The sequence below is a fragment of the Lactuca saligna genome, chromosome 9 (assembly GCF_052625555.1).
Source record: "Lactuca saligna cultivar CGN05327 chromosome 9, ASM5262555v1, whole genome shotgun sequence".
Classification (NCBI taxonomy): Eukaryota; Viridiplantae; Streptophyta; class Magnoliopsida; order Asterales; family Asteraceae; genus Lactuca; species Lactuca saligna.
In genome coordinates this window covers 68,168,267-68,179,732 of record NC_136425.1, presented here as the reverse complement: position 1 = coordinate 68,179,732, position 11,466 = coordinate 68,168,267, and the positions used below count along the sequence as shown (strand labels likewise).

Below are 11,466 nucleotides of genomic sequence, written 5' to 3'. Positions count from 1 at the left end.
TGCCAAGTGGATCTCCGTGGGAAGGAAAAAGGGAAAGGAATGTAGATCCGAGAGGGAATGTAAGTCACGGAAGTGAATTAGTAGTGCGAAGTTATGATTGGGGGTGTTCCAATTATGGTTATGGCGCAGTGTGTGCGGCGGTGGTATGGAATCACATCCGGTTTGGATGTCTGCCGAGGTCACGGAAGGAAATTCTGAGGGTGTAAAGTCAAGAGGCTCGTAAGGGATGCAAGGATGGAGTTTTGTATTCCCATCTTGATTTCGGTGAAGGAATTGCGTAGCAGTGGTTCATCCTGAGGGATGTTTTGAGGGTCGTCAGTGGATGGGTTTTCCTAACCCTAGGGTGCCAGAGCTAGTTCAGCAGGTGCATGTGATTGCACGAGGAGAACTCATGGGAGTTGCCCTGAAGAATGTGTTTTTCTGTCAGCTTGGAATGGATAGAGTTGGACCCGGATCGGGAATCTGGTGGTGCATAGTTATTTATAGCTCATATGGGTCGAGTGATGGATGTGATTTGGAGCAGTGCTGCATCATGGGTGGTACTTAGTTGTTATGTGTGGTTATCAGAGGGTAAAGCCGGTGGCCGACTTGTGACGGTGGTCCGGACACCGCGAGGAAGGAGAAAGTGAGTTTCTGGTTTTCATGGTTGTGCCTTGAGGAGCCTGATTGGGTTAATGCCAGGAGTTGTAATGCAAGAGAATTTCTAGAGTTGATTTGCCGCAGGCTTCGAGGGCGAAGCCTAATTTAAGTCGGGGAGAATTGTAACATCCCGGAATATCAAGAGTAGAGTTGAAGGGTTAAAAGTGTAAATTTGAAGGGAAACTCGACGAGTCCATGGGTGGACTCGGCGAGTAGAGTCGCGACTCAGGTCGCGTGTTAAGTGGCCAACTCGGCGAGTCCAAAGCTGGACTCGGTGAGTAGGCGCTGAGTGGAGAAAACCCTAAATCCGGAGGATGAGCCCTATTTAAAGGACATTATACCCTCTCCCCAACCTTCTTGATCTCCCTTGAAGTCCAGAAACCCTAGATACCTGATTGTGGAGGATTTGAGTGCATTTGGAGCTTAGGGAAGTGCTTGTTGAAGAAATCTTGAAGGAGAAGGGACTTGGATCAAAGGGCTTTGCAAGGATTCGGATTAATCTTCTCTTGGAGCTTCCTTTTGAGGTATTATTTCATTGTTTGAGCTGCTATTATCTAGATTCATCACTTTTGGAGGTGTTAGAGAGCTTATCTTTTGAGGTATTGGAGTTTAGAGGTTAGATCTGAGGTTGCTACCTCAAATCTGGAATGGAGAAGGGGTTTGAATGCATAAAGGTCCCTGTTGTTGAGAGATTGATGGAGCTATCTTGTCCCAAACCCAAACCCTAGAGTGAAAATGCCTAGATCTTCTTGGATTCACGTAAAGATTGCCACTTTACGTGATGGATGGCCTTAGGAAGGGTAGATCTATGGTTTGGATCATCTGCATGGCTTGGAAAGCCTCTGTATGGATTCAAACCCGGTGGTACTCGACGAGTCACATGGGTGGACTCGGCGAGTTGGATGAAGATGGCCTGGAACTCGGCGAGTTGGAAGAACAACTCGGCGAGTAGGTTGAAGATAGTCGTAGACTCGGCGAGTCTGTTCTTGGACTCTGTGACAACCCGATATTTCAACTCTTTGTAATGGCCTAATAGGTCAAGTATTGTAAACATTTTTGAGTTAATAAAATTAACTTTGATAATAAAATATCCAAAAAGTTTCTATTTAAATTCTTCTATGTTCAAATATCATTAAACCATGACCGTACGTAAAAAGAACGCCCAAATCCGACTTCGTATATTGAAGTTATGATTTTTCCAAGTTCAGCTTAGCAACAGACAGCTAAAAACTCGAATCGGAGATCGAGCGACATTTGGCCAGAAGGACCTAAACGAGAATCGAAGGTCTCGACAATGGTATTTCAACGGTAAAAAGTTTGGCAAAAACCGACGTCAGATAAAGAAGTTATGAATTTTTAAAAGAAATTCCTTAATCACGTCATTTTAATAAATAAATAATAAAAATAATTTTGGAATTTGCCAATGGAATCTAAACGAAAGTTGTAGAGCGTAGTCTCACCTACGCGTGGATATAAAGACCATCGAAAACGGAGTTCGTATGAAGAAGATATGGATTTTTGAAGTTTATTAAATAAGTTATATATTTATTTAATTCAAAATTCAAGCATAATCCGAGGTACGCGCTGCGTACCCCTGTACGCCCTGCGTACCCGAGGAACTTGGTCTCAAATCGGCCACGTCGCCCTATGCGAGGCTACCGACCCGCCCGTCCGACCCGCCGTCCCATCCGACCCGGCAGACTGATCCGTCCCATCCGAAGCCGAGGCAGTCGAGGCTTCGGTCACGCATGACGTACGCGTACGCGCTGCGTACGAGCGTACGCCCCGCATACGAGGCTTCTCAGGCCCCCTATAAATAGCATGCGAAGGCTTCCGAGAAAAATGCTCATTTCTCTCCTTTCTTTCACGATATTGCCTCGTTTTCCATGCCCGTTCAAACCCGAAGCTCTGGTCTTTTTGCTCAAGCCCCGAGGGTCGATTTTACTCCCGAGATTCCCGAGAATCCTGAGAAAAATCCGTTTCCCGAGACGAAACTCTGCCCGGTTTTCCATCTCGCTATCTCCAAACTTTCAAGTGAGTTCATACCCCTTAATTTACCTTTTAAAGGTTCTATAAATTCTTTTATATGCTTTCAAGGGGGGGGGGGGGGGATTACAAGTAAAACACACGAGTATTATCATGTCTTACATAAAGAACTCTTTGATATGTATCCAAATCACATGCGATTTACAAACTTTTAAGGAACTTTCACATATATATATATATATATATATATATATATATATATATATATATATATATATATATATATATATATAACATATGTTAAAATAGCATTCTATCTTTTGAAATATAAATTTGTTGTAATGCATGTATAAACTAAACCTTCTTAGATTATACTTATCATTCTTAGACTCTACACCAAAAATCTATGCTTTCATAACAAATGATTCCTTTTCTTGGTATTTCTAAACAAACGAGACACACTTTTAGAAAACTATAATAGGTATAGTTTTACGAACAAATTTCTAACTCTTATGTACTAGAAACATGAATTTCAAGAAGTCACTTTCGTATACAAAAATAAACGTAACATTTTAACAAGTAGATCTGTTTTTATACCACGGTTTTGTGAGACACTAACTTCATGTACGTTCGAGTACACATTTCAAGTCATGTATTATATACCAGAATCCCTTGGAGGGGGAGCATGGTGTTTGTGTATAGATCTATACGGGCTTGACAACCCGCACCCTGACTGTTAGCTGCAGTCCACCATTTGGGGTGACAAACGTCATAACATTCCAACGCCTGAAGAACGTTGAGTATAGGCATTCCGAGTCAATAGTATGGTTATAAAACTCACATGGGGTATTAAAAATGCATTGATTTACAAGGTTTTCAAACACATTAGTTGTTTTTACTCTTACATACATTTTTAAAAACAAACATTGGTCTTGAGTGAAGGCTACTTTTATACTAGTAGAAAATATAAGATTTTCTAAACACAAACAAAGACAAAACATTTCATTTCATACAAACATTGTCACTTAAATACTTATGAAACTCACCAGCTTAAATGCTGATCTACTCTTTCAAAATCACTTGTATGTCCCAGGAAATCAGTAAATTCAGGTATTCATTACGCTTCCGATGAAGGGATGCTGCGGCGCCGGTTTAATCTTGTATTTTAACATCGTATTGTAATTGGTTTTGAACATGTAACTTTTGACAAATGTAAACTTTCAATTATATATATATATATATATATATATATGTTGGTTGTATTGCTTTCTTTAATATGTATTCATTTGTTACGCTACCACATGAAGTCATCCACCCCGAACGTTTCCGCCGTTCAGGTTTGGGGGTGTGACAGACTTGGCGAGTCTGGTCGTAGGGTCCAAGTTTCTTTTGGGAAGGCTATGACTCGGTGAGTCAAGGGATGCCTCGGCGAGTTAAGTCGCGAATTGAAGGAGGTTTTGTGTATGGGGACTCGGCAAGTCATCGGGTTGACTCGGCGAGTAGAGTCAGTCAGGGGTAGATTTTGACTTTGACTTTAACCAAGGGTTGACCAGTTGACTTCCAGGGGCATTTTGGTAATTATTGGCTTTTGTTTTGAGTTCAGTATTGGTGTTAGCTAGTGGTGAAGTTCGGGTCGGAGATTTCAGCAGCGTGATCTTATCCTTTCAGTCAGCAGTTGCGAGGTGAGTTATCCTCACTATATCAATAGGGTCTAAGGCACCAAGGCCGGCCCTTTATCGGATTGAGATCCGGGTATCTGTTGTTATGTTATTGCTTTGATATGTTGCATCCTGGTAGTTAGGATGGTATTCGTTAGAGACCTGGTTAAGGTCGGTATCCTGGTATATAGGATGGTGCTATGCTAGTGACCGGTTAGGTCGGGATCCTGCCTAGAGTATGTTGTGTTACGTGATCTGTTAGATCGGTTTGATTAAATGAGAATTTGTTATGTGATTGAATGTTTATGTGCACATGGTTGTTTGGACTGGAGTTGGGTTGAGGCGGGTCCTACTTCGTGCTGTAGGCCAAGATACCCAGGGCACACCGGTTGTTCCGAAGGCCCAGCGAGCGGTTCGGATAGTCTGTAGGCACCAGAAGGGCGGACCAGACGTGCCGAGGCTCGGAGAGTGGACCAGGCCAACTGAAGGCCCGATGCGGGCGGACCAGTCATACTGTAGAGTCAGAGAGTGGACCAGGTGGGTTGAAGGCCCGGTGCGGGCGGACCAACCACACTGCAGACTCAAGGGATATGACTAGACGAAGGGTGGACCAGGTGGACTGAAGGCCCGACACGGCGGACCAGTCCGACAGCAGACCCGATATGCATGGCCGTTCTGTGATTCGATATGATATAGCATGTTATGTGTATGGTATATGTGGTTGGTATTTTAGGGGTATCTCACTAAGCTTTCGGGCTTATAGTTGTGGTTTTATGTTTTTCAGGTTCTTCAGGAGACCGTGGCAAGGCAAAGGCGTGATTGTACCGCTCCTCGTGTTTATGTTTTATGATATGGATATGGGAATACTCTGATAATAAATGTATTGAAAACCTTTTTGTAATAACTTAATGAATTGGGATGTTTTTGAAAAGTTTAAATTTTGTTGAAATTTTTGGTCGTTACAACATTGTCGTTTGGGGGGCGACTCACACTTATCCAATCGGTGTTGGTAATGTACCTACATACTACCTTTCTATCTTTAAGGCCCCATGTGGGGTAATTAACAACCATGAAAAGATCAAATGAAGTTTTTATCGGGAGGGGGGGGGGGGGGGGGAGGTAGCACCGATAAGTTCAAAATCAATTGGGTTTCGTGGGACAAAGTTATAGCTCCTAAAAAGATAGGTGGACTTGGTGTGGGATCTCTACAATCACTGAATCTAGCCTTAATGGCTAAGTGGTGGTGGATATACAAGTTGGATAATATGTCGTTATGAGCCCAAGTGATTACTGCTATCCACAATCTGAAGAATAAACCAGCAGATTACTTATCAAGGAAGACTATACCGGGGGTTTGGAATAATATAGCACGGACAAAACGTGATTTAGAGAATTGTGGCTTACATTTTAATGATATTATCCAAAATAAAGTGAATTCAGGTGCCAATACACTATTTTGGTTGGACAACTGGGTTGATGGAGGTAAGCTAAAGAACAGATTCGCTGGTCTATACTGAATAAAGATGAACAAAAAATGCACGGTGGCGGACAAAATTAACGCACATGGGTTCAATTTGGACTGGGCTTGTGAAGTACGTGCGGCGGGACTGTCACATGAGCTTGCCTAAATCAATGCAGTTGTGGGTCTTTTCACACCTGGCGTTGCAAGTGATGGGTGACAATGTGGTCTTGATTCCAACAGGGTCTTCTCTACTGTTGTGGTACGCACTAAACTGATTGCTACATTCCCTAGTTTCCCTCTTCGTTGCATTTCTTGGTTTCAGGAGGTCCCAATCAAAGTCCTTACTTTTGTATGGAGGACCAAAATAGGTAGGATCCCGTCTTGTATAACTTTAAATCAACGTGGAGTGACTTTGGACTGCTTATCTTGTGGATACTGTAATGGGGTTGATGAGTGTGCAGACCATATTTTGACAGGATGTAATTTTGCTAGTGTAACACGTGAATAAATGTTCAAGTGGTGTGATATTGTAGTTAGGGATTTCATCAGTGTTGATGACTTACTTGACTTCGTGTCTTCATGGGGAACTATCCTAAAAACAGGAAAATACTTATTCTAATTTGTTATGGGATGTTTTGGCTTGTGTGGAAAGCGCGCAATGAGTGGGTGTTTAAGAATGGCAAACCTTCTCCTACTCTGGTGGCTGATCACATTAAATCCTTGGTGTACGTTTGACTGAAACATAAAAGGAGTAAACAGACGATTAAGTGGGTTGATTATAGTATTTCTCCATTTCTATGTTTGTAATTATACTCAATTTAACTTCTCTTGTACTTTTTCTTTGCCCCTTAGGGAAGACGGGGTCGTAACGGTTCAAGGAGTAGAGGGAGGAGAGCATGATAGAAAGAGAGGGGTGTTGCGATTTGAGGAACCCAATGAAGGTTGAAACCAAAGCAAGAATTTAAGGAAGACGGGTTGGGAGGCATCCGGTTTGGGCGGGTTTGACTCCCTCCACAGTGGGTTCGGCGGCTTCGGTTTAGCCGGTTAATTTATCAAAAAATTATCAAAAAAAATATTAGAAAGGTCACGACAAATCATATACAGACGCGTGGCAGATACTCATTATCGAATAGAATTTGGTTTACCCCTTTTTCTCTCTCTACCATTATCTCGCTCAGAAAATATCCAAACTCGAAGTGCAAGAAAACGAACAGTAAAAGAGAATGGGAAATGCATTGAGGTTTCTTTATGGCCAATGCTGTTCCGAGCCACCAACCACCACCACTACATACGGCAGTGCTGGTGATCAACAACTTGGCCACCACGGCGTTTCTTCAACCAGCGTCGGTGTCTCCGCCCTTGCCCAGCACCTCTATCACTTCGAAATCACCTCCCAGGTACCTCACTTCACTCTCGTAACATAGATCTATCACAATCACCCCTTTTCCACCATAATTCACCACAAATTGTTTCTAAAACCTACCAACAAAATCCATCTGAGCTTTTACTTGGAGTCAATTTATTGAAAAAAAAAACTCAATTCGATCTTTATTATTTATAGGTTCCTGAAGGTCTGAGTGAGCATGTGAGTTCATCCAAGAAAGCTCAGTCCAATTGGTAAAATTTCCAACAATCACTACCCCTACATTTCACTTTCTACCTTTTCAAACTCAAATAATCGAAATCAAAACTCAACTCTAGTTTTAGGACCTAGGGGTATAAATGTAAAAAGGCGTGGAATTTTTTAATCGTTATTAGTTGGTTTTTTTTTGACACTTGAACAAATGAATTAAAGGTATAAGAAACTATCGAAGGCATGGAGGGAATCAAAACCTCCACCAAAGACACCTGAGGAAGCTTCTAGGCTTGTAATTCGCACCCTACAGAGACACCAAAGACCTGATATCGAGGTTCTTTTTTTACCCAAAACTTTTTTTTAAGGTAATGCAAAATGTCCATTCTAGCCTTATGGCCAATGGGCATGAAGGGACGTTTATTTTGTGAGGCAAGGACAAATCAGAATGTACTGAATGTTGTAGATAAAAGTTAAAAGTGAAAGGTTTATAGAAAAAAAATCTCTCGTCATTTCAAAAGACATAAATGCTCTCGTTTTCCTTAACATAAAAAATACTCTGACAGTTGTATTTGTCTTTTCAAAGGGTATATTATCATTCTACGGTCTCCCACTTCCGCACTCGCTAGTTGAACTAACCGCGGGTGATGCTCCACCGCTTGCTGACGGTCTCAAATTCGAATTACACACACTTCCCGTAAGAACTCCCTACTACAGTGATACTGACACTGACAATGATAATGACAGTCTAAACTTGATAATAATTTTGCAAATTGTGACTTAATTTAAAAAAGGTGGATGCAAGGGCAGTAGCAGACGGAGACACTGTAACGGTCTATGTCAGTACCTCAGATGCACGAGAGTCATCGCGTGTCCCACAAGAAGTACACATGGCGGCAGTAGAACGCAACGAAGCTCGGGCCCACAAAAACTACACCAAAGCAGATGCATTGCAGAAGCAAATCAAAGATGCAGGCTATGGGTACATTAATGTGACACAAATCTAGCTTTTTAACTTTGACAATAATGACAATGTTTTTTTTTTTATTTTTTTTTTTATTTTGTGTGAATTGGGTTATATTATATGATATAGGGTGCTACATATCAATAACGAGGAAATTCTAGCACGAAAGTATAGGATCAGACTAAGGTATTTCATATTTCCATATTTGGATTATAAATAATTAATTTTGTGAAGCGTTTGTATTTTGAGGTGATATGAGTAAATGGAAACAGGGGAATAGATGCACCTGAAAGTGCGATGCCTTATGGGAAAGAGGCGAAGGATGAATTGGTGAAGATAATTGATGGGAAGTGTTTGAAGATTTTGATTTTTGATGAAGATCAATATGGGCGTTTTGTTGGGGATATTTACTGTAATGGCATATTTGTGCAGGTGATTTTGATGCTGATTTAGTACCTAAATTTGTAAAGAAACTAATATGGAAACTCGATTCGAATTTCCACAGGAGTTAATGTTGAAGAAGGGACTTGCATGGCACTACACTGCCTATGACAAAAGGCCGGAATTAGAGAAGGTAAGTTTAGTTATATGTGATTGTGTTAAGAAAAATAATGAGGTTTTGTTTTGAGGTTTGAAATGGGGGAATTGGTTTTGATGATGTTAGTGGGAGAAAAGTGCAAGGGCTAAGAGAATTGGGTTGTGGGCTTCATCGAATCCTGAAATGCCATGGGAATGGAGGAAGAATCGCCGTGAACATAGATAGTTTGGTTGGATGGAATGGAATGGCGAAGGAATGGAATGAGTCGTTACATTCCAATCATGTTTGGTTGGTTGGCTGGTTGTAGGAATTAACTGATTTTTCATATGAATTTCTTTATCTTATTTGTAAATACAAGGTATAGTTTTTATACTATTCTATATATTGTTTAATTATAAATAATGAGATTTAACTCACAAGGATAAAAATTTCAATAAAAGCTCATTAAAATTTAAGTTATAATATAAAATTGTAATTTAATAAAAAAAAACATGTCATTAAAATTTACATACATAAAAATAGGTTATATTGCAATTTTTCGTTACGGTCCATGATGTAATTAAAAAAAGCCACACACACTAGATAAAGAATTAAAATTAACAAAATAAAAGGAATCATATTTTTTTAGGAACGATAGATTCTATTAGTAGGACAACAAATAGATTTTTTTCATTCCTATGGAATGAACAATTCCATTCATCTCTTTCTTTTTATTTCCTTACATTCCCTATCTATATTTTTCTCTCACAAAGAAACAAATCTCTGCGACATAAACAATTGATAGCAGAAAAACAACCACAAAATACACCTACATAATCAAAACAACAGTTGCAAATGTAACAAAAGATGGATAAAAATGTCATTATAAATTTGTAAATACCAAAATCTCATATTGTGTGCATATTATTTCAACAAGGAAATGAATTAAAAAAACAATCATACTTCTGGATAGAGTTACAAAAACACACTAATTTCAAAGCACAAATAATATGAGAGAAATTGATCGTAATGTTCTCGTGTATTGTTCTGAAATGAACTGATTACTTATATACAAAGCTAACAAAGGAGGAGCTTCAAACAGAATTAGCTACCTCTACGTATTTACATTTATAACCCCTTAACTATTACAAATTACAAATGTAACCTTTGAATATAGAAACTTAACATCTTCCCCTTAAGATGGACGTTGATGAATGTCATCAAGGTTCATCTTGAATAAAAGAAATTGAAACTGAGGTCCACATAAGCCTTTTATAATATCCGGTTAAAAATCTTCTAGTATCTATACAGGTGGCCCAATCAGAATCATTATATGCAGTAATTGTCAAAGGCAAAGATCCTATTCTGAAAAATAATCCTTTTTGATGGACTTCCTTTCAGATAATTCAACACATGTAAAACAGCTTCCCGGTGTATTTTTGTTGGAGAATGTAAAAAATTGGCTCAATTGTTGAATTGCATAGCTGATGTGTATGGCCTTGTAAAATTGAGATACAATAATCTTCCAACAAGTATTTTTTTATTTTTCAGGATCATTTATAATTTTTCCTTTGTCTAAACAAAGTTGAATATTCTTTAAGACATGTGTAATAGTTGATTTAGCTCCACAAAGTCTAGTATCATCTAGAATATCCATGATGTATTTTCTTTGATTGGCATACAATCCTTTCTCTGTTTTTAACAACTCTACTCCCAAGAAATAACTTGCTTGTCCCAAATCTTTAATCGTAAAAGCTTTGTGGAGTTGTTCTTTAACTTCTTTTATCATCTCTTCATTTGGAACAATAATTAACACATCATCCATATAGACAACTAATGCAAGAAAGTTATCTCCTTCTTTTAATGAAAAGACAATGATCATGAGAAGATTGTTTAAATCCAAAGCTTAAAAGCTTATTACAAAACTCAATATGCCATTGTCCATAGAGAGATTTGTTTAACTTGCACACTTCTCCTTCTTTGACATTATAGTAACCTTGTGGTGGCTTTAGATAGATTTCTTCATCTAGATAACCATATAGAAATGCATTGTTAATGTCCAATTGGTGTAAGAACCAAACATTATCAGTAGACAATGAGAGAAGTAATCTAACAGTTACTATTTTGGCCACTGGTGAAAAGTTGTCTAAATAATCAATGACATTGGTTTGGTTATAACCTTTAACAACTAATCTGTGACATCCCTAAAATCTCGGCCAGAAAAGAGCGATTTCATTTATGCTTCTTAAAATAATTTCAGAGTAAATCATTTTGATTTAAAAGAGTTGCGGAATTTGTTCCCAAAAACAAAATATGATAAGATAATATTTATAAAAGCATTTCATCAAGAGATGCATTTTCATTATATAATCAAAACTCGGGGTGTCATGTTCTGATACAGACCATAAAGCATAAACAATAACATTACAAGTCATTCAACAAATATATACATATGCAGACTTGTAAACAAAACAACTTGATGATTCATCCATCTTATGCTCTTGCGCCATTTCCTGTAATACAAATAACCATATAGGGTTTTCAACCCACAATAAATAATTATATTTAATTTCACCAACCAACAATAACCCGATTACCCATTTCCGTTATCCTCAATTTATGTCCCTAAAACAACATCTATCTCAAGGGACCAAATCTAGGATTTTC

General features: G+C 38.9%; 1 protein-coding gene across 2 annotated transcripts; it reads left to right on the top strand.

Moving 5' to 3' along the window:
* The first annotated feature begins 6,903 nt into the window (after positions 1-6,903).
* LOC145018048 (staphylococcal-like nuclease CAN2) lies at positions 6,904-9,239 on the top strand. 2 transcript variants are annotated; one of them, XM_078975989.1, is made up of 9 exons: positions 6,904-7,142; positions 7,307-7,362; positions 7,541-7,655; positions 7,905-8,015; positions 8,113-8,300; positions 8,412-8,468; positions 8,555-8,714; positions 8,788-8,856; positions 8,947-9,239. In XM_078975989.1, exons 1-9 carry the CDS (start codon positions 6,969-6,971, stop codon positions 9,043-9,045), a joined length of 1,029 nt encoding a protein of 342 aa, XP_078832115.1. In that variant the 5' UTR covers positions 6,904-6,968; the 3' UTR covers positions 9,046-9,239. The 2 variants fall into 2 exon arrangements, with proteins under 2 accessions (XP_078832115.1, XP_078832116.1); XM_078975990.1 differs by lacking the exon at positions 7,307-7,362.
* The last annotated feature ends 2,227 nt before the right edge of the window (positions 9,240-11,466 follow it).

Bases quoted from the DNA above. Each gene is read 5' to 3' on its own strand.
- LOC145018048 (XM_078975989.1), top strand. From the start codon at position 6,969: ATGGGAAATGCATTGAGGTTTCTTTATGGCCAATGCTGTTCCGAGCCA. The intron at 7,656-7,904 runs GTTCTTTTTTTA...GTCTTTTCAAAG, and splicing joins ACCAAAGACCTGATATCGAG to GGTATATTATCATTCTACGG. The intron at 8,857-8,946 runs GTAAGTTTAGTT...TGATGATGTTAG, and splicing joins AAAGGCCGGAATTAGAGAAG to TGGGAGAAAAGTGCAAGGGC.